Source organism: Equus asinus, chromosome 9 (genome assembly GCF_041296235.1).
Source record: "Equus asinus isolate D_3611 breed Donkey chromosome 9, EquAss-T2T_v2, whole genome shotgun sequence".
NCBI classification, from domain to species: Eukaryota; Metazoa; Chordata; class Mammalia; order Perissodactyla; family Equidae; genus Equus; species Equus asinus.
In genome coordinates, this window is record NC_091798.1 from 70,276,396 (window position 1) to 70,300,570 (window position 24,175).

The 24,175-nt window shown below is 37.5% G+C and overlaps 1 protein-coding gene and 1 long non-coding RNA gene across 51 annotated transcripts in view; one reads left to right on the forward strand and one right to left on the reverse strand.

The window, feature by feature from the left end:
* Positions 1–12,125, forward strand: part of LOC139046203 (uncharacterized) — a 34,372-nt gene extending 22,247 nt beyond the window's left edge. Inside the window, exon 3 of the long non-coding RNA XR_011505927.1 lies at positions 11,990–12,125. This is a non-coding gene — a long non-coding RNA (uncharacterized lncRNA). The remainder of the gene's footprint in view (positions 1–11,989) is intronic.
* Positions 171–24,175, reverse strand: part of PAM (peptidylglycine alpha-amidating monooxygenase) — a 274,133-nt gene continuing 250,128 nt past the window's right edge. For 11 of the 50 annotated variants that reach the window (XM_070517678.1, XM_070517655.1, XM_070517654.1 and 8 more), the window contains 10 exons: positions 22,869–22,985; positions 20,930–21,002; positions 19,774–19,984; positions 19,164–19,364; positions 17,060–17,175; positions 12,422–12,521; positions 10,290–10,343; positions 4,605–4,808; positions 1,677–1,730; positions 171–1,008 (listed from right to left, as the gene is read on the reverse strand). In XM_070517678.1, the coding sequence (XP_070373779.1) occupies positions 827–1,008; positions 1,677–1,730; positions 4,605–4,808; positions 10,290–10,343; positions 12,422–12,521; positions 17,060–17,175; positions 19,164–19,364; positions 19,774–19,984; positions 20,930–21,002; positions 22,869–22,985 (1,312 nt within the window). In that variant the 3' untranslated portion in view covers positions 171–826. Of the gene's footprint in view, positions 1,009–1,676; positions 1,734–4,604; positions 4,809–10,289; positions 10,344–12,421; positions 12,522–17,059; positions 17,176–19,163; positions 19,365–19,773; positions 19,985–20,929; positions 21,003–22,868; positions 22,986–24,175 lie in introns of all 50 variants that reach the window. The other 39 variants (XM_070517649.1, XM_070517671.1, XM_070517648.1 and 36 more) reach the window with 5 other exon arrangements.

The following is a 24,175-nucleotide window of genomic DNA, read 5'->3' on the forward strand; positions in this document are numbered from 1 at the left end:
TTGTATCAGCTACATAACAAAATATCTTCTTGATTTTAATACAATACAACACATTTCTTTTGGTTGAAGACATTGAGTAGGTTTCACTCAATCTGTGGTTTATGTAATTATTACAAAAGTATACAAAACCCTGGACATATGCAAAAATTGGCAAAATACACTCTGACAGCTAATGCTCTGAAAACACTTTATTACACAAATTACATTCAGATTCTGAAAATAGTGTTCTAACAGTGTAACCATCTAAAAATAAGACATCCCAAAAACACACCAACTAAAGAAGAAAATTTAAAAAAAAGAATTTAAATAGAGACTTTTTTCTTTCCCTTGTTGCAATATAATGTTAGTGATTTTAAAAAAATAGAAGAAGATTTAGCAGCTTCGTCGTCGTGTAGCACAAAGTTTCTCTTTACTGCCACAGGCTGAGAATGCTGAACAGGAAAGGCACCAAAGAAAGACACTGGCAATGGAAGTGCTATTGGGAAAAGACTGTGTCCAAGCAGAGAATGGGGCTATTTACACCTACAGAAAAGTCTCAAAATGTAAATGAGCAAAGCTTCCATCATTAAATTAGTAACGTGATGGAAGAAGAGGACTGTTTCTCTATTCTATGTTCAGATAAAGACAATGGCACTGTTATGAACTTTTAGGAAACTCCTCAACCAGAAACAGAAGCCAACTAAACCAAAACGAAGTAAATAAAATGTGTACAGTCCCACACAGACTAGTACAGTTTACAATTAAATACACAAAACTCTAATCGTGCTAAAGGGAAAGGAACCTGGCATTCTTGGTAAATCTCATCAACTAAATCAAAGCCCAGTTTTCAGGAGGAGGAAGGTGCAGGTGCGGGCAGAGGTGCTGAATATTCTTCTTCTGATTCACTTCCGTCATCCTCATCTTTCTCCTGGTCACTCCCCTCGGTGCTGAGCCGGTCAAACCCTTTCCGACTGTAGCCTTTACGGCTCGCAAAGAAATTTCCGAGGTTTAAGCCTCCACTTCCTTTTCCTGAAGAAAACAAACAATGACATAGAATTGAGGTAAAGTTTGCACAAAGGATTCTCAGTTTCCTTGTAAGTTCTTAAATGGTAAACAAAGTTGGAAGGTGGGGATGGGAAAGGGTAGATATTAGTTAAAAAATAAAAAAAGACTGACATACAGAGAGACTTATCCTACAGAGTTGGAAAGATATTACTCCATAGACTTGGGAAAAAACAAAGCTCCCCAGGATTATGTGTTTCTGCAGGATTATTTCAGATTCACTTTTCACCTCCTGCTTTGTCCAGGCTCTCTGGAATTGGCATCCCATGAGCAGCTCTTCATTTCAATGACTTTATGGAAAGGTCATCTTCACTCTGACAAGTACTGACATGCTGACAGGAGTGACAGGAAATTTACTGAAGACAAATGAAGCCAGATAAAAGGCAGGCGAAGAGAATTAGATAATATAGAATGGCAAGATGGGCAAAATGAAACTAGGAAATTTGCTGCCGTAGCCACGCCTTCGGTTTAGTTTATGGTTTGCATTCTGTACTTAAACACTGGGGGATGCTATGCTGAACACAAGGAGTTTAATTTTCAGAGAGAAAATAAGAAATCTCTCCTTGCTCTTTAAAAGACATGAGCTTGTTGACTTTGAACCAAACGTGAACGATTCTAAAAGGTCACAGGCATACCTCTGAGTCTTCCCAGTACTCTTCCTGAACTTGCCTCGACTTTGTGTTCAGACTCTGCTAGAAAAAGACGGCACATTTCAAAATGAGTCCCAATCACCCTCCTCAATCCATGGGCTCAACTTTCAATACAAAATCAGGAATTCATAAATGATAACAAGGCCTGGCTCTTGTCTGTATGCAATTCTAAGGAAAAAGAGGCAACATATTATTGTGATGTCTATAAGGGCCAGAGCTGGGTTTGACACCTGCCTGTGTCTCTTACAGGCTGTCCAATCTCCATGAATTACTTCTCTGAGCCTCAGTTTTCTCCTCTGAGACAAGAGGGATCACTGACAATCCCTATCTATCTGTAAGGTTTAGATGGGCTACTGTATGTGACGTGCTTAGAACCGTGCCTGGTGCATACAGAGTAAATGCTCAATAAATATTAGTTATTTTTATTAGGACAAAATTAAGTTATCAATAATTTGTAAATTTGGAAGCTTTGCTTAGTACAAATATTGGGAATATTTGTCTTAGGCTTTAGTCTTTCTATTAAGAACAGTGCGTGTCCTGCTTGAGAAAGCTTTCGATCCATGTACGTTATCTCCCCGTTATATAAGACTTAAGTGAAGGCAAAGGACCTGACCCCGTGAGGGACCCAAGTGCTCCTCATGGGGCTGCCCATCCCCATGAAGGATCAACTTTCTTTCCTTATAGGGAAGCAGAACTCCTGATGGACTTCACTTCATTTCTTCCCTTGCTGTATATCTCTCTGCACTTTTTGCCCTGGCTTCCAACATTCCTTAGGGGAAGCAAGGCTCATGGTTCTCCTAAAAGTCTCTAACCAGGAGTGAAGGCAGCATCCTGGAGAAAGCTAGCAGGTGGACGACAGAGGGAAAGCAGAGGAGTGCGTGGGGAGAGACAGGCAAGCAGGAAAGAAGAATCTGAAAAAACTGTTAGAAAGCCAACAAATTAGACTGTAAGTTCTACAAGGATGCAGGACAGTCTTCAGTTGGTTTTGCATCCCCTGTGCCTAGCACAGTGTCTGATGTGGAGCTGACATGTATTAAGGGTGTTCTGAATAAATGGAAGGTCTTTTATGAGGGTTACTAAAAACCCTCAAAGATTGGATAAGATCTATCAAGAACAAATGTTGAAAAAATATGAGAGGCTGATCTACTTTTAGAATTAAATGCAGAGATTGAGCCATATGGAACTGCAATTTTTCTAAATAAAACATGATTGAATAATTTCATATTGTTCATAGTTTCATAATTTCATATGGTTTGACACGGGTCTCTGCCTGCCCATCACATTCCTGTAGACTCAGAATTCTGTAACAGTGCCATGTCACACGTGCTTAACAGCAAACAGGAGAGACTTGCCAGCCACTCCTCGACTCCCCAGCCACTCCTCCTTCCAGTGTGAGTTGATTACCAACATTCCTGCTACCTGCCCCCAGGCGCCACGTGTTCCTGATATTCTGTGTGTTTATTACCGCTCTTACCACCCTCAATTACTACTTTCATGTGTCATCTATTCTGTGAGCTCCTCTTAATTATTCATTCTTCTAACAACTATTTATTGAAGCCCTAGTGCCAGGAACTGTTATTTGTGCTGAGGATACCTCAGTAAACAAGTAAACATACAAGATTCTTGCTCCTTTGAAGCTTCCATCTAACTCCATGAAGATAATGACTACATTTATCTTTGCTCCTGCTTACCACAGTTCCATACCCATAACAGGGTCTCAATAGAAGTCTTTTTTGGGAAGAGTTAACTGTATTTTTGCAGAGCTTTATTGACTGCAGATGAAAAACAAAAGAAAGTCCTAGAAAAATTTCCTTTCACAACGTATTAAATTGAATCGTCTGGTTTTTGTTTCTGTGTCATGGCTTTGCCGTGGGCACTGAATCCCCGCCATGGCCGCCTTGGCCTGAAAGAGGATCAGATGCTGTTTCTTGATCAAATGCTACCTCCCACCTTGGTCTATGGATTCCATCCCAGACGCAGCTGTAGACTCTTGCCTTAGGACCTGGGGACCCAGCCAAGGGACAGCTCCTGAGATGTGAGAATCATGGGTTGGATTATTTGTTTATTTATTTGGATGCCCTGAAGGGAACTCAGCTCCTGGGTTCTATACTATAATAATGATTTACTAAAATATCGACTCCAGTATTGGACCCTGCCTTCTTTGGTTAGGGAAGGCCAAAAGCCAAAATTATGACTATTTAAAAACTACCAAATAGTTTGTTATAGAATAGTTGGTTTCCTGAGAAAGCTAAGGTTTAAGACAAGTATCTTTTATGTCTTCTTATGACTTTTATTACTTTATTACCAATGATTATTCCTCACAATCATTGGTGGTATTAATTGAGTACTTACTAGGTGCCAGGTACAGTGATAAATACTTTATGTACATTATTTTACTTAATCCTCACGTGACCTTGTGAGTATTTTATCTCCACTGTATAGAGGAAACTGTGGCTTAGAGAGATTAAGTAACTTGCCCAAGGTCATGTAGCTAAGAGCTAGAGCCAGGACGAGGGGGGAAATTACAACTCCCAATAACTGAGGCAGGTATGTTGAGGACTGGGCTTGTTTCTGATAGCAGGGGTCTCTGCCTTCCTGACCCTTCAGCTAATTTCTACTGACTCTACTTATCTACATAGTTTCATATGGAGACATTAATTAGGCTTAAGTCAATTGCTAAAAGGCAATATTAAAGGTTATATTTTAACCTAACTATCCAAATTTCTAAGGCTTCGGATATATTTTCTACTGTGATACTAACTACAGACAGTATTTGGAACATAGACAATAACGTCAAAAAAGGTAGAGAGCACTTAAGAAGAACACTGATAAAAATCACAACCGAAGTTTGAGGATAAGGTCAAACACTCTTTCAAAGGTAGGTTCCAAGTTCAAGGGGCTCATTTTACTTGCCTCCAAAGGCCCTTGATTTTTTCCACCGAATAAATATGGCAATGGCCAGCAGGACAACCACCGGAATAACCAGAAGGGTTGTAATGAGAACAACGGGCACTCCCGAGCCTGGCTCTTTGATCAGTTTCTGTTTCTCTTGCATCTTCTGCAATTCTGAGGAGGCGGGTTTGTTCTCCATTTTGGTTTCAACAACTGCCTCGGATTCTTCAGGGAAAGAAGAGTTCACAATATTCAACTGACTCAAAGATGCCAAGACCGCCCCCTCCCACCCCTACCCAGTCAGATCAACAAATGCTCCCAAAGAACTTGTTGAGTTAATGCACGTGGGGCTCATGTTTCAATAACTGAATCTATCAAGCTGGCAGCAGGTACTGTGATTAGAAATTTCCACTGAATGGTTTTTCACCTTAAATTGATTTTCTTTGGTTCTATGCTTTATTCCCTCTTTAGCGATAATTCTACAAAAAATATATCCTCCTTTCATATTTTTTCAAAATTAAAATCAACAGGCAGCATGGTGTACGGGACAGAATTGGTATGCACACTGGAGTCAAACGAATCTGGGCTCCAATCCCAGTTCTCCTACACAACAAGCTGTATAACTTTGGGCAAGTTACTTAAATGATCAGGCCCTTAATAACCTCATCTGTGAAACTGTGATAACAATGCCTCCTTCATAAAACTGCTGAGTGTAAATGCTGTCATCAAGAAGGTGCTTAATAAGCATTTGCTTCCTTGTATCTTTAGTTTATGAATCTCTTTCAATAAATTATTGGTACATCATATGCACAATTGCAAGATTACAAACTGGAAAATGGAACTGTGTCCTTTCGAGGTTCATTTCTACAGTTCCCAGGAAACTGTAAGTGCACACGGATGCACTGTATATCCTTTGGTTGTTGATGAAAATAACTTAGACAACTATTCTGTGATATTGGCACATACTGGGTAGATATCAGGCCTAAAGTACTGTTGCAGAAACTGATGCAATGAAGTCATATAAGCTGCTGCGGGGATCTTAATAACTACTGACTTGAAAATGAGGTTGACCCCTGAGACACTCTTGTCCCAAGAAACCTGTGTGTGTTTGTACAAAAATCCTAGTGTGCAAAGGTCAGTAGTTACAACCATCTTTGCCAAAAGGCTCACAAGGTTTCTGGAACTTCAATTTCTTGGTGTGCCCTTCTGCCCTGTGGTACAGAGTACATCATACGGCCTCATGGAAATTTTGATAGAATGACAGGCAAAGGTGGTTTAACATCATCAGGAAAATCTTCGGTTAATGTTTAACGTGGGTAGACACAGCTTAGCAGCTTGCTGGAACACATCTCCAAGGAATCATTTCTCAAATTACTTAAGATACTGTAAACACAATTTATAATACACACAAATGGAAGTGTTTGTGTGCCTAGAAGTTTGGAACTCTTTGCTTCAACGTTCTGAGCCAGCCTCCTTCATGGTCTCAATTATATCTATTGAGCACTTACACTGTTTCAAGCATTGATCTCATTTAATCAACACACCAAGCCTATGAGTAGGCACTATTATTATCACCATTTTACAGATGGCCCCATGGTCTTCATTTCCTTCCCTGGGCTATGGTTAAGGGGAGACCGTTGTTTGTCTTCTTATGCCCACTGGAGTGGCTCTTGAAACTTCAGCGGGAGAGAAGGAAAGGGATTGGTTCTGAGAGCTACATGGTTCAAATTTAACCTTTAGTCTCAGTTTCCAAGAGGAATATAAGTGCGATCTTACTCTTCCTGACTGCTGTTTTGTCTTTTTCTTCATCACTGTATAAAAGGTATATAAACTGTTCTGTATTTAAGCTCATTCTATATTTAAGCAGGAAAATAATAATAAATAAATGACAAGAATGAAAAAAATATAGGCCAAAGATGTAGATTTGTGGTCAAGAACTTGTTGCCTTCGAAGAAGGGTTTGTTTCTATTTGAAGGTGACTATAACCAGAGTAATTACATAGCAATTTCTACCCATTATTTAGTAGGTTTCCCTACACCTAAGACAACGGCTATATCAGCTCATATCTAGTTTCCTTCACAAGACAGAGCCAGGACTGGGATCCATTAAAAGGAAAGAACTATGAAGTAGGTGATAGACTACAAGAATCAGTTTAGCATTCATAGAAAGTGGGCTGAGAATGAGGTAATGAACTTGCTGAGATACACACATTGTGCTTTAGAAATTCTTGATTTCCACACCCCTTCTGGTACTCAGAGTGTCATCTGCTAAAAATACTTGAACATTCTAACTTTGGAACCAGCTGAAGTATGTTTAGATTTTAAAAGATGCTCTACGTTTTAAAGAAAGAGGATAAAAATTTTAAATTTCTCAGTCTAAAAAAAAAAAGCAAAATTGCTGTTCTTCTCAGGAGCCTTTGTAAGTGGAATAAAAAGCCTGAAAAATAGTTAGCATTTAAGATTCTAAGAATTTCACTCAAAGCATAAAGAACAATCCTAATTCTGCCACTTCTACTTTTTTTTTTTTTTTTTTGTGCTGAGGAAGATCTGCCCTGAGCTAACATATGTGCCAATCTTCCTCTATTTTGTATGTGGGTTGCTGCCACAGCATGGCTGCCAATGAGCGGTGTAGGTCTGCGCCCGGGAACCGAACCTGGGCCGCCAAAGCAGAGTGTGCCAAATTTAACCACTAGGCAACAGGGCTGGCCTCACTTTTACTTTTTATCCTAAATTCTTTAACTGAAAACCCTGGCAATCTGGAGCATCCCTGATGAAGGAGTGAAGAAGCTCTAACATTAGCCAGGACCCAAGACTTCTGGAAGATAGGACATACCCATATGACATTCTTCTACCATATAAGATGCCAGATGTATTCCATCTAGAACAAAAATGCTTCAAACAAGCTCTTCTGGCACCTTTGCAGATAGTTAGAGGTAAAAATAATTTTGAAAAGCTGATGTATAAGAAGTTTTCTTCCTTCTTCCTTAAAGCAATGCATTTCTAAAGGGAGGCTAGGTGCACTGCTGTATGAGCTCACACATGCGAGCATGCTCAGATCTCTCTCCCCTTGACAGAAGGGGAGAAGCCCAGAGACCATTTGGAATTGGAATTACTAGGACAGGAGAGGAGGGATAGTTCTAATAGCAACACAGTGATTATTGCCCAGTTCATCACAGAACTGAGGGCTGAAGGTTTTAGATGGCTTCTAGCATGTAACATTTTAGAAGACATGAAATGTGCATATAGAACCAATGAGATTACTCTTTTTTTTTTTTTAATGCGACGTGCTTCCTCTACAATGTGTTGTTCTCTGTCAGGCCTAAGACGCTAACTGCACCGAGAGTTTCTTTTTATTTTCTTGAGACTGATTCGCCATCATCTTTTATTGTAAGTGGTGAGGGAAGGGGGAACCCTACGCTTTTGATGGGATATTGGCATATCTGTTTTATGCCTGGTAACTTTGTTTGAAAATTTAAATCCCTTTCATAAGTTTCTTATCACAAATTCTCTTATCCCTGCAACTCCCTGAGAACACAACACTGGTTCTGAAACCCTGTTATTACTGATCTGTTATGTGATCATTCACAGTGTGGATGAGTATCATTGGAGGTTCCTCGAAATTGGAAATTTACAATGAACTTGATCTACAGGGCTGTTAAAGCCGGGATGGTGTTTCTCCCCTTTTTTGATAAGAAGTGCTTTAAATTAAGCTTCTGGGTTTTGACAAAAGATAAACTCTTGGAGATCCAGCATGATTTATACTCCTTTTTGTAATAAGAAAGGTTTAATGGGAGTCATATGGGTTCAAAGCAGAACAGAACAACTTCATGTGAGTTTGGATATTCCTAACTAGTAAAATGGGACTGTCATGACAAAATGTTTCAATCAAATTTACTACTTGAACTTCTGGGTTCTGCCACAAAGTTGGGAGGTTTTCCAACCAAATAGACTCAGTGGTGTGCACTGATGAGAAAGGAAATGGCCTACAGGAAAGCTTGTTCATTCTTCACTGGCCAGTCAAGATGAGGTCAGTGGGGTTGGGATGTTCTCAACAGGTCAACCAGTACAGTCTAGAATTTTTTGGTGGATCTGTTTAAACAGAATGGTTCATGTTGAAATCCCAGAGGTTTCAGACTAAACTACAACCATTCCCAACCTGTAGTTCTTGGAAGAATTTGTGGTGAATGAATTGGGGGTATTCATCTCCCCTCAGCAGTACAGTAAGAGCAGTTAGGGGCACAGGATTTGGTACCAAACAGACTTTAGTTTAAAACCCAGCTCTACCACTTACCATCTAGTAATGGCTTGGTAGTAATTCTGATCCTCCATTCCTCATATGTAAAATGGGGATAATAGTAATTATCACTTGATTGGCGTAAGGATTAAACGTGATAATTTTTGTATAGCCACAGTTTGTGCTCCATAAGTGACAGCTATTATTAATAACAATAACTTTCCCAATATCTTTATTCCAGGACAAACAGAATTTATCAATAATTCTATATATAACAATGATAGAAAAATAGGGGATCAGGAATCTTCTTCAATATAGTAGTGTGCTATGAATGCCACTCAGTAGTGTCACCTGGGTAGAATCTCTACAAATGCCAAACAATTGCTATTTATTTATTTTATAATATTGTCTTACCCCTTTCAACCTTGAGCCGGCTATATTTTCTTATCTGCCTACATAAAATCCCTAAGCTCCCCCTTGGTTCTTGCTTCTTTTCATCTTTTTTCCACCTGCTTTCATGAGAAAGGAAAACAAGTAAGCCTAGGGTTAAGTCTGAGTATCTAGGTGAATCATTTGTAAAGCAACTAATAAAGGAATCACTTTGCTACTTAAACATTAGGAGCACTTCTAGTGAGTTCTTAACCATACATGACCATGTCAGATAGTAGAAAATAGTAGAAATATTTCTGCAGATAGTAGAAAATCTGTCTGCAGATACAGAAAATACGCAAATAGAAGCTGATCCTAGGAAAGGGAGAAAATAATCCGACTGAGATTCCAAATGAACCCAGTGGCTGCTTCTCAGTAGCTAACACATTTCCCCATTCCTAATAATATATACCAATGATATACTTATTTCTATATATGTGTATGGATATGTATGTGTACACACACACACTCCTTATAGGCTCTAAGTGTCTCGCAGTCAAGCAGTTTCATTTCCCTTGAACCTGCTAGAGTGCCTTACACAAGATGGCCCTCGGTAAATGATGAGGGTTGAATGGTGCAAAGATAGGAGCTTAGGGAGCAGCTAATCTTTTCAGTTCCTTATAGTATTTACTCATCAAAGATATTTTTCACTCCTTTAGAGTAGAGACCATTAAGAAAGGCCTTTTCCAGTATGCTAGACAGTATTTTTCTGCTTACCTGGGGTTAATGTACTTCCTAAAGTGACTGACTGACTTTTTTCCTCTCTGAAATGTCTCTGGCCCACTCATTACAGATTTCTTACATCCTCAATCACTTTCCATCACTTGAAATCAGTGAATTTGAGCTCATTATTACTACTCCATTTATCAGAAAAAGCAGTGGCAACATGCAGGTTTAAAGGCTCAGTACATAGCAGAAGTTACGGATAATTTACCAGATTATATTTTATTTTTAGCCTGATAATTTTTTAAGTGCAGTCAAGAGCCATAAAAGAACTCAACACAAATAGCCTTGGGTTTCAGTGATAAGAGTAATCTGACCAACCTTTGATTTCCTGGACCTCAATGCCAGCCTTTTTAACTGATCGATGCTCCACTCCTGTAACATAGCACAGCAAGGAGACAGGAAATCAGAATCCCCAAAAAGAACATTTGAAAACTTAATTTTGATATTAACTTTACTCAGTAGAAAATATTTCCTTAACTTACCAAATACATTACAATAATAGAAAACAATTTAATACAAAGCCCTAATAATATTTCAAAGGTCTTCATCTTTAGAGTGAGCTTTTCCTTGTGGAGTTCATAATACTGTATTATTTCTGAAATATCAATTAGTTCTGTTTTCATGTGGACATAGACTGATTACCAGTTCTACTATGTTTCGATTAATAGTCTTCTAGTTGACATAAATGGATCTGATTAGTTAAATACTAGAATGCAAATACATAGGACACTTATTAAGCCTTTGATGGTGGTCTTACTGTTCCAAAGGTACCATTTTCCAGATTTATTATTTGGTTGCACTCTGGACTATGCAGAGGACTTTTCTATTTTGAAGCTGAATGCTATATTACAGCACTTGTCATCAGGGGATGTATCAAACCTCTTGGGAAGCCTTTCCAAAATATACTTATTATCATTCTTCCTTTTTCTATAGATCTTGAGTGGGGCCTGGCCATATGTATTTAAAAATCCTCTCCAGGTGACTCAGATATTCATCTCTGTTGAGTACCAACCACTAGGGTGGTATAAAGAGCCTCAGACTGGAATCTTAATGAGTTCAAGTATTATATTCCTATCTGCAAAATGAATAAATTGGCTAGATTTCTGAAATCTTTTCCATCTTGAAATGTACTTATTCATTTTTTTATTCTGAAAGCCTGGGTTTAGTCATCCAGTTGGGAATTATCCATCTCTCTCTTTGCTTTCCTGTCTGCCCACACCTACTGGTTCCTCTTTGTGGGGGAGCCACGCTTGCAAGAGGCATGCGAAGTTACTGCTGGAGTAGAATAGCCCACGATTGCGCTGGGTCTTTATTACAAAAGAGCAAAAGATACTCAAAGGACAATTCTGAAGATAGCAATTATCAAATACTTGGGCTCCAAGACCTGTATGGCATCTGATTAAAGTTTTTGAACTCTTGATTTCACTTTTCTTTGTTATAATTTGTATTTTTCCCTTGTGGTAATTTGCATTTTTCCTTGTTACAATTAATATTTCTTATCTTCCTCAAGTCCATATGTCCTTATTATTTCTCTATCTAAAATGGCTTACTGCAGCTCAAATTTATCATCCTGAACTCTTTTCTTTAACTGTGTCTTCTCCTATGGAGCCTGCCATATTTTCAAAGCATCTCTGGACATTGTGGTTTGTGGCCTACTAAGCACTCACTGCTCTTCAACTTAGAAAACTTACTTTTTTTTCATTTGCTGAGGAAGATTAGCCCTGAGATAACATCTGTTGTCAATCTTCCTCTTTTTGTATGTGAGCTGCCACCACAGCATGGCCACTGACAGACAAGTGATGTAGGTCCACACTCGGGAACCAAACCTGGGCTGCTGAAGCGGAACACACTGAACTAACCACTAGGCCACCAGGGCTGGCCCAAAACTTACATTTTTAGTATGTTATCAGAGGCTAGGTTAGTATACTTTTTAAGAATTAGAAGTAATGTCCAAATTGCATTAGAAAATCCCCAAATTAGCTGGCTTGATCCTGACAGAGAAACTCTTCTGTTCCCAGACATACTTTCAAGTGACACGAAAATAGCAGTTGAGTATTTTGAGCAAGCTGAAGCCTAAAGCGGAAATTCAGAGTGCTTCCTGTTTGGGATAACACGTGTCTGACACAGAAGCTGGCAGGAAGATGCTCAGCAGCTACTGAGAGCTGAAGAGCCACATGTGGCATGATGCTCATGTGGAAACCAGTCAGCCCCCTGCTTTGCCAAAGCCATCTCCTCCCTCTGGAACTAAGTTGGAATTAACACCAGCTTTCAACGTAGTAGACATTACTTCAGGCATCAAGAATTTCCTGTGGAATATCTGTGGAAACAAGGGGATAACTGCCAGGAAAAAAGAAGATGTTTCTCTCCACTTCTAAAATTAATTTAATCCCCCAAATTAATACCAATAAAACTAAGGAAAAATGTAGACAAAAATACTGTACAAAGCATACTTTCAGTCGAAGTGAACTTCCACACGGTGTTGGTGTGAGCATCTCCAACATACACAGTCCCGTCTTCAGATGCAGTAATGTCATGAGGCATGTCAAAGTGCTGCCCAAATGAGAAGCAGACGTTAGAGGGGAGCCTCTATTTGAATTCTTCATGAAAAGGCAGAAAAACAAAGCAAAGCACACCACAAGCAACAAGCATATGTATTACACCAAAGAAACAATAATTTCCATCAAACCAACTCTAGGCTAAGGAAAATCATGCCGTCATTCTCTGGGCACTCACTCTGCCAGGCATAATTCTGTGCATTGGGAAATGCTAAGGGACCCTCATCACTGACTTTCAAGACTTCTAAAAGGTAAACATGTACAAGTAGATTATTTGTTTTTTACAGTCTTATTTTCTTGGGGCTGCATTATCTACCTATTTCTTTACATTTAGTTTTAAATTTCTTTATATTTACTTTTGCCTTCATGCTTCTTCTACGTTTTAATCACTACATTTAATAGAATTTGTGTTTTAATCTACACAAGTAAAAAAGGCTGAGTGTTAACTTTTGTTATTATTCCCACGAAGCTTCATGTGCAACCTTAACAACTATTTGTACATTACTGATAAGAGGAGTCATTTCAAAGATTCCCAGCATTTAGATTATTTCCAAAATGCATCCTAGCAGATATGCAGCAACGTGGGGTTTAATACTCTGAAGCCCAGTGTTTGCAATATTTTCCGTAAGCAAAGGAAACAAATTGAGCGTTACCTCCAAGTACTTCCTCAGGTTTTGTACCTACTTAGACACTTGGTGTTTCTGACTGTCTTTCTTCATGACATGCTTCCATTTCAAATCATCACCATCTCAGTCATGAGGACACAGGAGATAGGGGTGTACTTTATGTGACTTTCTCATGGTCACCAAGCTAGCTCCTGGAAGAGCAGCCTTAAAATGCTGTGCTGCTGCCATTTCAATCTGTCTACTGGAGCCTCCATAGGTGCCTCATGCCTGCCAGTTGGCAGGACGTGGATGATGTTTTCATCTTCGAGGCCAGCAGGGCTGCCTGAATACACAGTTCTCAAAAATATGACCACTGAGTATGAACAGGAGCATTATGCCGACTGTGGGCTTATCAGCCAGCATCTGCCCACTCCGGTTTGCTGAGTACAAAGGGCGCTAATGAGGCAAACTACTGTTCTTAGCCCCCGTTAGGAGGGGCACAATCCATGCTTGGAGATACTATCACGCTTTCAAAAGCAGCAACAATTTTTCACATCGAAAAGAAAAATGAGACAGCCTTGCCAAGGAGGCTCATTCCTTCATAGTCTCAAATGAGCTGTGACACATGTGCAGGACAAGGACAGAGGGCCAGAAATCAAAATGTTGCCTTGTTGAAATCTCACAAGCCTGTCATTAAATGTTCATATTTATTTGGGGTTCAGCTAATGGGTGGCAACAGACTTGCAAATTACAGGCAGCTCCTCTTCTATACCAAAATGTTCTTGGAAACTGCTTAGTAAAATATATGGTTGTAAAGTGCTTCATATTTTCTGATAGGAAAAATATTATAAAAGGTGGGGGGATAAAGGTGAGGGAGGAATGTGTGAACTCTTCATGAGGTAAGGACTTTGCTTTAAATAAATCACACTATATCATCAATTCAAGGCTACAATAGCGATAAACCTCTATCCGTGGTCCTCAAACTGATCCAGGGAGACAATGGTTCTGTTGGAAATACTTTGGGGCCATCGGAAGGGTTCAGGCGGAGGCTCAGAGGATGGGACTTTGGGACCTCCTTTCCTACTGCAATCAGAGGCACCCAACTGTAGTCTTTTTAATGAACTATTCTACTGCTTTGTCATTTGAAATAGAAAATTCTGTTGCAAGCTTTGGGGTTTCAGAGTTGAACAGATTGAAAGAACTTCTAATCCAGGCTTTGCAAACTCTTCTCTTGAGGTACCCCTCCCCAGAAAAATAAAAGTGACAAGAAAGAAGAACGATGGCATCCTCCTGGGGCATTTGGTGACATAGCCCAGAGCAACCTGCCCTCAAAATTTTCTAATTTTGTCTTCGAAATTCATAAGGAATTTGTGTTCTCTGTATCATAACTATGTTTACTTTAACACAAAATCATGTTTGAACTTACTTAATATTAAGTAAATAGTTCTTTAAGAAGTCGCACCAAGTTTATGTTGTGGCTTAAAATATCCTTTGGCGTACCAATGTGTACCTCAGGGGATTAAAAGGCTACACACATTTTATAGTTAGAAAGACCTGGGTAGCTTTGGATAAGTAATTTAACTTATGTGAACATTTCAGCTCAAATATTGTCAAATATTTCCATTTTAATCTCCATCTTTAAAGCTGGAAAAACAACACGAATCTGGGCTTACTGTTCTTTTCTTTCTTTTTTTTTTTTTCGTGTGGAAGGATGGGGATCATTTCCTTCTTTTTCCACATGAGCTGCCTTGCAGAAGACAGAAGACAAAAAATGCCAGCCTGAAGGGTGTGTGTGAGAGCAGACGATAAGGACTCTGAGTTTTTCCTGTGATTATGGGGGAAGAACTTTGGGGGTCAACTGTGCATCTTTTGCCCTCACAGCTTTTTGACACCATCTGATAGAACCATCTTCTTTATTGTCCTATATCTCAGCTTCCCTGCACAGACAAGAAGATGGAGCTCATACATTCTGACATAAAAACGTCTAAAGAATCTAACAGAAGAGGGAGAACTGAACTATGTGAGGAGATAACTAGTGGACAGGCACAAACAGAGGCATAGACACATTATGTAAAACTTGACATTTGACTTAGAAGAAGAATTGCTTCTTATATAGAAGTCAACACATCATATTATTTTCTTCACCCAAACTTAATCTTCATGACGATAATCTAATTAAATGAAAATTCTGAGAGATTCATAAACTGATTTCAGTATACTGAGTCAACACAGAACAAACCCTTATGTTTTGGTGTAATACCAAGTCTTATTTATTGACAGGAAAAGCAAAGTTCATCCTGAGTTAGACTCTCTTTTCCAGTTTGCTGCATTGACCCATATATTGTGACTCATTCATTGCTGAATGTCGGACGAATGCTGATATTTAGGCATAATGCTTTCTGAAATTTTAATTCAGGGCTGTTCATATTTTCATGAGAGAAAGGCTCATTTAGAATCTAGCCTCTTGCTTAGCACTTAGTTTTGATTTCTAGATGCATATTTGAATTAAAAGTTAATATCCTGGTTGACACAGTATGTTATTATTAAAAGAACAACCAAGGCAAACACGGCACTAATAAAAGTGAAGACCCGAACGATGGTTAAGTACCTCATTTTCTTTATCAACAGACAGGAAGAGGTTCGCTCAAAGGCGCAAAAACAACGAAGATCAGCTAATCAATAAGGATCTGAAACACTACTGAAGTAAAATATATATGATCAATGTAATAACTTCTTTCTGAAGGGCTACTATGATTTGATATTTGATTGCTTATTGCTTTTCAGGTGAAATACTTCTGTGAAAAGTCCTATTTGTTTTATATGAGTAGAAACTCAAGCAAAGGAATTTGTGTTGGAATCTTTAGTTCAAATTCAGTTGGTCCAACTCAGATCCTGTAACTTTTGCTAAAACTCAACTGAGGAAGAGGCTTTGTCTTGTTCTGTTCATTACATCCTTAGTACCTAACATACTCGAGGTAAAATAAATACCTTGAGAATGAATTTTGATAAACCCCAGACTAGCTGTCAGTATTCTAACAGACTAATTTCTAAAATAATGAGGTATTTTAAAGTTTTTTTTTAATTTAGCAAATTTGGTGTCTTAAAGAATACTATAAATGAGTTAAGAGTATGGAGATACACTTTGTTCAGTGGCTTATGATAGCTGTATTTTGATTCAAGTAAAGCCAATAAATCTTTACATGTCTTGAAAAATAATTTTATTTGCAGTATTTTAGCAGGCTGAGTTTTCCAAAATAGATGTACAACAAGCACATTCAGGCAGTGTATGTGAACATTCTGATCCTTCTGGCAATCATATTTCAGGCAAAGTAAATTGAGGAAACAGAAGGACTATGAGCATATGAACCACAGTCACTGTGTTTGTAAAAAGCACTGTTAAAATAAACAGTGGTAAACCATTTGTGAAGCCAAAACTAGCCTTTAGTTTCTCATCTAAACCAAGTCTTTAGGACTTGAATAAATTCCAGGAAGTGCTATTTTCAAGTCTTGTTGCTCAGTGTAGTCATAGCATAAAAAAAGCAAACAAGATTTCTGTTGGATTTAAGAGAAGTATAAAAGTACAGTTTAACATATTGTGGTATCTTCTCTAGTTGGAAGAAACTAGAAAAAGACATTTTTTTTGGTATTTTAGCTACAGTGAATTTAAACCTGCTACGGTGTGCAAAGTCTCCTAAGAACCCTAGAACTGCATACAGTGTTAATTTGCATTGGAAGAAACTGATTTAGGAACAGACAAGGACATTTATTCTAAATAAAACATAGGAGTAGGGCACTCCCATCAACCTAGCTAAGAAAGTTGTCATTTCTCCTTAAAGTTTTTCTAAATTCAAGTACAAATTGAATGCCAAGATTCGTATTTTAGTTTTATTCTCAGGAAAATGTAAACCTAGGCAATGTAGGTAAATACCTTGCGCACTGGCTTGAAGACATCTATAATTTCCCCACTGGAAAAGTTCATCACAAATCCTTGTACTGGTTTTTGGTCCCCAAAGTAAGGCTTCCCATTTACGGCAAAGAGCAAACCTGTGACGACAGATCCAGTTAAACTTTCTTTAAAATATGGAGAAGACTGGCCTTCAAATATATGCATGTACATCACACAGATAGTGAATGTAGGGTGACCTGGTCCCTACAACTAACAACGAAAGTAGAACAGAAACTATCTAGCAAATGTCTCTTCCTGAGTAATAAGATGAAGAGCAAACAAGTTATGGGACTAGTCTCCTTGTAACAGGAAAACCAGAAGCTGCAAGGCCTTCCACTTCGGAAGCCAGTAGAAATCAGGAATGCATAGATATAGATATAGGCAATAGGAATAAGAGACATAGAAAGATAGATATCACAGGCATCTTAAATAGCTGTTAGGAAGAGTCAGGTTATTTAAGCTAATCATTTTGGGGTATCAGATCTTTAAAAAAAATATGTAATGTCTGCTATAGCTACAAGGAGAATCAGAGAAAAACATGCAAAGAAAGTAAGTGAAGTTATAGTATAAATAGAAGAATGATCTTATTTTAAACAACTGAAGTTAGAACATGTGAGATGCACATTTTAGATTATCAAAGACATATTTTTTCCGAATTAAAAAATTTAGACCATCTTTTTTATATTAGTTCCATGAATTCTCTTTGTAGTAAAATTACATTTCTTAGTATAGTAGTGTTTATCCAAAATAATGGAAACTGTGATGTTTTGGTTAAATAAATACTTCAGATGATTGAATACTATGTCTTAAAGAATTAAAACACAATAAAATATACACAACACTAAAGTGGTATTGAAGATCTTTGTATCTTTCTTTAAGGATTTCAGGATAGGGTTCTTTAGCATATCATACTAAGAAAAAAGACAACACTATCAACATCAATTACTATTCTGCAATATTGTAGAGAATTCCAATTATAATACGCTTTGTCTTTTGCTTAGATTCTGTTTTTAACTAGATAACCTCTCATCTTCTCTCCTGATGTTTTTCTCTTCATGTTTGATTTATTTTTATTTGTTACAAACACGATCATCTTCTTTATCAAACAAACGGTCTTGCCAAATTTATTCTTTGAACATGAGGTAAAAACCAACATGAGAATTTCTCTTTCAGTGACATTAATGAGAATCTTTTATTACCTTTTTACTGATTTTGGGAGGAACCAAACTTGCTCCCTATCCACTCACCTGAGTCCCTTTATTCCACATCCTAAATAAACTGGGAGCTACTTAGGAAGATAGTAGCCATATGCAACTTTAACAAGAAACAAATAGTATAGTGATGACTATAAATAGACAATGCTACTTTAATAAAGGTATAGATATATTTAATGAAATGTATTGCAAAAACCATATGTAAATTTTAGAAATATATTTTCAGTTGTTTGGTATTCATGATTTAAAGAAATCTTATGCCATTATTTTGTAACGTGAATTAAGTGGATCTTAAGTTTGGATTATTTTTCCGATTTTCTTCAAGTCAAGAAAATCTATTCTGAAAATGTGAAAAACAATTCCAGATTTTATTTCTGGAACTGATCATTCTTCCTGACATTTAGACACACACTTTACTTACTTTCCATATTTACTTTAAAAAAAAAAATAGCCACCACTTTTTAAAAAAATGTGAAGCAGAAGTATTTTGAATACTGATTTTATCAGACACACACCATCTGTTGATGATGTGTGAAGACATAATGTTAGCCATTTATTAACTGGAGAAAATGATCATAATTAAGGAAAAATGGAAATCAATGTTTGGGAACAATTTTTTAATTCATTACAAACATTTGTTAAATCTTTTCAAATTCTTCGTTATTTCAAAGATATATAAAGAACAATGGCACTTCAGTTGAAAATGATTTACAATGAAGTACCAGTTTTAAAATATTTTAAGATCTGATATATAAGGCATCTTTAACCCTTTAATAAGAAAAAATTCACAGAAAGAGGATATTACGATAAGACAATTTTTAAGGATAGAGTATAGTATGACAAAACACAAAAAATAAATTAAGATGAAATACCTGGTATATACGAAATTGCAAATACATTTCTTCCAAATGATGCATGCTTAATCTCTCGCACAAATTCTTTGGTGTCAGTTTTAAAACACTGGATCCGACCATTTTCCCGGTCGGCCACACATAATTGGCCCAAATGAGGCACAAGGGCCAAGCTGTGAGGAACCCTGAACTGGCCTGGTTTAGGATTGCTCTCAGAAGACTCTACAGAACAAGGAAAAACCTCAGGTAAACCATTTGTAAAATCACCCAAATCACTCTTAACGTTTTCTAATTTTTCAAATTCATGATAGTAAATGATTAAATACCTGGAACCAGTGGAAAAATAAGGTAAAGCAGTTTATATGTTTATTCCATAATATCGCTTACCCATAAACACATTGCAGATTTTCTCCCTATGTGGATAAAGTATTTTTTGGGTAGAAGCATTCTTTTCCCTCTCATAAGACTGTGTTTGTGTGTGTGTGAAGAGCCGACTGGATTCATTCGGAGGCCCTGTTTTCCTCACTGCAGGGGACAATTACATCCTCAAGAATGTGAGGGGTGGCCATTCTCTTGTCCTAGTGATACTGGCTAAGAATTACAATTAGAGATCAAGAGTCTTACTGAGTACCTTCTCCCCACTGTGTGATGAACCTTCCAGTTGGTGAAAACTGCACAATCCGACTGTTGCAGTAACCATCTGATACAAAGATGGTCCCAGTGTTTGGATCTACAGCCACATCGGTGGGTTGACAGAAGTGATTCTGGTCACTGCCTGGTTGCATGCTTCTTCCCAGGATCAACAGAGGGCCTTCTTTACTGTTTGGATCCAGTTTGAACACCTTTTTAAAAAGGAACAAAAGCCTTACCCACTTTGCATGAATAATAGTGACACACACCTACCTGCCTAAGACCACTTTCACAGACAATTAGAGTAAGTTCCCAGAAACGTATTTAAAAGAGGATACTTTTTAGAATGGGTTGCGACTCTAGAAATCATCTGGTGTGATCCCTTCATTTGATAAGTGAGGCCTATAGAGATGAAGTGATCTGCTCAATGTGGTCCAGGTAGTTAGTGGTGAAGAGAGACTAGTACATGGATGTCCTGTTCTACCCACCCCGACCCTTCCTTTTTGTCTTTCCTTAGCTAATAGTGCCATGCTCTCCAGATAATACATGAGCAATAAATGTTTACTGAGATGATGTTTGAAGAGTTCTGTAACTATGTCTTTTGAGTTCCAGTTTCTTTTTTTCTATTTTTCTTAGTTCTTTGCCACCTATTCATAAAACAGTATTAAATGTGACTTGTCTTTTGAGGGAAAGACCTTATGACTATTCTGTGATTAAAATATAACTTCTTTTAAAAAGGACAAAAATTTGATGTATTATATATATACATGTATGTACTAGAGACCTTGCCTCAATTTATAGAAGATTAAGGTGGCTTAGGAAAGAAAATATAAAACACAAGGGACAAAATAGAACTAAGGCCTGGGGACAAACGAAAGAAAAGCAAATGCGGAAAGCCAAGAAGGAGGTGGTGGGCCTTACGGTCATGAGAGTAAAGCTTCACATCTGGCCCTAAGCTTTCTGCCAGCCCACAGGAGAAGGGTAACTTGATCATTTACATAGTAGCTATCCTAGCAGTGGGTTCTAAAACAAAAATGTTAGATGTGACCTCTCCATTTTCTTGTTATAAACTTACTGGGTCACGGGAAAAGACCCAGACAACTCCAGATCATAACTCCATAAAATTCTGTTTCAATAACTGCCAAATGGAAGATTACCTGATGGAGAGCCACGTCTGTGACCCAATAATTTCCATCTTTGTCTACGCTCAAGCCATGTGGCAAGTAAAACCTGCAAAATAAAAATAAGTGTCTTAATTACATACTGGTTCCCAAAGCACAAATAAGAGGAATTTTTTGGCTAATTAATCCATAAAGGCAATATAAATTTATAAATTGATAAATGTATACCTGCATTACTATAGAAAAGATCAAAAGAACTGTCAAATGAAAATACTTGTTATAAGAGAGACCTCTTTGTGACAAATCTTACATGGTATTTAATCATTTTAAAATCTACAAATGAAGCCTATATACAAATTACAAATATTTATTATAAAGTATGGTATCTTAGAATAAACAACACAAATAACACCAATTTAAACACAAGCCCTAAGATCATAAATATTAACATCTTAGAATGTGCATGTGCATAAAACAAATTGCCTAGAGAAAAATAAATGGATTTATGTAGTTTGAATAGTTTAAATATACTCCAAGGTAATGTAATGCTGCATTAATATAAAATATTAAATATATGACTCAAAAGCTTTAAGAGTGCCTACTAAAGACAGTAGAACCCAAAGAAAACAACTTTCAGCAGATATGGGCTGTGCTCATCTAAGCAAAGTGAAGTGGTTTGCTGCATAGTCATTACAGAAGGTTAATCTATTTAACAAATCAATTGGAATGTTCTGGGTAAGAGAACTGTAAACTAATGTAGACAGAGGCTCACAAGCTTAAGGAACTTGGACAGGCTTAACAGACACAGGGACAACATCTTACTTAATGTGGGTGTGGTCAAATGACACTGGACAATCCACAAGCTATGTTTGTCAGACTGTAGCCTTAACATGGTGTTGGCACCACACATTTTTTTTTTTTTCCAGGAGCCAAGACTGTAACTCCCTGACCTTGACTAATTAACTGAACTAGATCTCTGTTTGGGAGACTGACTGTGAGGGTTATGATTTGCTTTTGACATCGACACCCCACTGTTGGCCACGTTGATTTAGCAGCAGTTGCTCTGTTTTTCCCTTTAATTCCTTTCTGGAATGGGAATGCTTCTGATTAATGGGTAGAACACGAAAGAGACAGGTTCAAACACACCGAGTTGTGGAGCTGGTATTAGAATTTGGCTCCTGATTCACCATCTTAGAATCCTATAAAAAATCTAAGTATTACCATTTCCATAAGCAGCTGCATTCAAAGCCGACGGCCTCCCCCCTTCAAAGAAGCTGCTGTCCCTGTGCCTAAGCAGATGGAGTAGGGCATAGTTTCTGAAGCTGCCAGGTTAAAATGGTTGAGGACACTGTAAACAGGTGCCCCGTTCTTTCAATGACCATGAATATCAGCCAACTTTTTTTTTTGCCAAATGCCATCTAGGAATAAGACCAAATAATGAGTGGCTTTCAAAGCCCAATTACCTATGCATGCTAAGGAAAGCTAAAAATGGCATTTATTTAGTCTTCACTTTGAGATAGGAAGAGAGAAGCCTTTTTTCTTAACGATGACTATTAAATGAGTTTGCTTATATAATTTTTCTGCTGAAGAATTTTTTTTTAAATCTTCAGATCTAGCTGACCAGCAACGCACTTCAATAGCTACATGTAGCAGGGACTCTCTGGAGCTTGACTACCTATTAGAATTGCCTGGGCAGCTTTAAAGTACCATTTTGATGCCTGGGCCCCACCTCAGACTAAATCTGAATGTAATGCTTTTGAAGCTGCCCAGGTAATTCTACTGTTCAGTCAGGGTTTCGAACCACCCATTTAGAAAATGAAAGATAGGATGGCCCAATTAGTCTCCTGCTTTCTTAAGCTGCGCTTTCCCACCACTACTGTACAACACACTCTTTCTAAGACCAGACCCAATGACACACCTTACACCCAATACATGTAGTACAAGCCTGAATGACAATATAAGTGATTTAACTCACAGATTTTTTCCACTGGACTGGAGGACTGCAGCATTATTTGGATCTATGACAAGAATAGTATCTTCTTCAATTGGCCCGAGTCCTCTTTGCTGGTACACAAACTTGCTGTCAAAAGAGCTAAAAAAAAAAATGCATTAAAATAGAAAATAAACCAATGAGAAACTCCAATGAACTTGAGAAACGCAGACCACTCACTTGAGATTCTAAATACAGAATCAAGGGAAGAGCTCAGATGTATCTGACTTCACTCTTTGTCCTTGATGGTTCAGCGTCTTGGATCACACACACACCATTGGCCTGTAGAACTGTGCTGCTCAGAGCGGTCAGCAGAGCAGCAGCAGGAAAAGTGCTGGAGAGGCAGGGTCTCAGACCCACCGGATCTGAACCTGCACTTTCACAAGATCTCCAGGTGATTCACATTCACACGAGCGTTTGAGAAACGCTATCCTGAACTCTCTAACTAATTTTTTTTAAAGCTCCTCAAAATATTTCAATTCCATAGTTACTTTCTTTTAAAATATAAAAGAAAACATAACATTGTTTAACCTCTGTAATGATAAGGAAAATGTAAATGATAGGAGGAAGGGTAGTGATCAAAAATATGTTTGCTATTGTACTTGCTATAGGTACAAAATGCAAATACATATTATAAGGATATAGAACAGAATGTTGAAAATATTTCAAAAATATAAAACATAACTGATTCTTGAAACAAAAATATGCTGAGACATAAAACCTTTTTCATGTAACAGCTTTTCTATAAGTACAAAACGGACAACTATGTGATAATTAATATAAAACTAAAACAAATATGGCAATTTCCGCTTTTTAACTCTGTACCTTGCAGGTTATTATAAAATATTATGAACATATATATTTATATATATGTATTTTTTTCCATTTATATTTCTATCTAAATTATTAGTTTTATCTTTCCTAAAATTGACAACTATCACAGACATTGTACTTATTTCAATTCCTGTTTGGAAATTATTTAGGATAAAGGACAAAGATAAATTCTTCTAATCTAAGGTTATGTAACAGAGAGGTAAATATACAAAGCACCAAGAGACCAACTTATATTTTCAAAAATAAAGAACTGGATCAGCACATAGTTGAACCATATGTGTGTGTGCATAAAATATATATATTTTGCCAGAAGAAGTCAATGGATGATCAACGAATATTTCTGTAAAATAGAATTTCCTTTACAGAATCAGACAAGGATGTGAAAACAATCTATTAATATTTTGTAGTTCAACCGTATAAGCAAAAGAAGAATCTGAATAACATTAAATATTTATGGA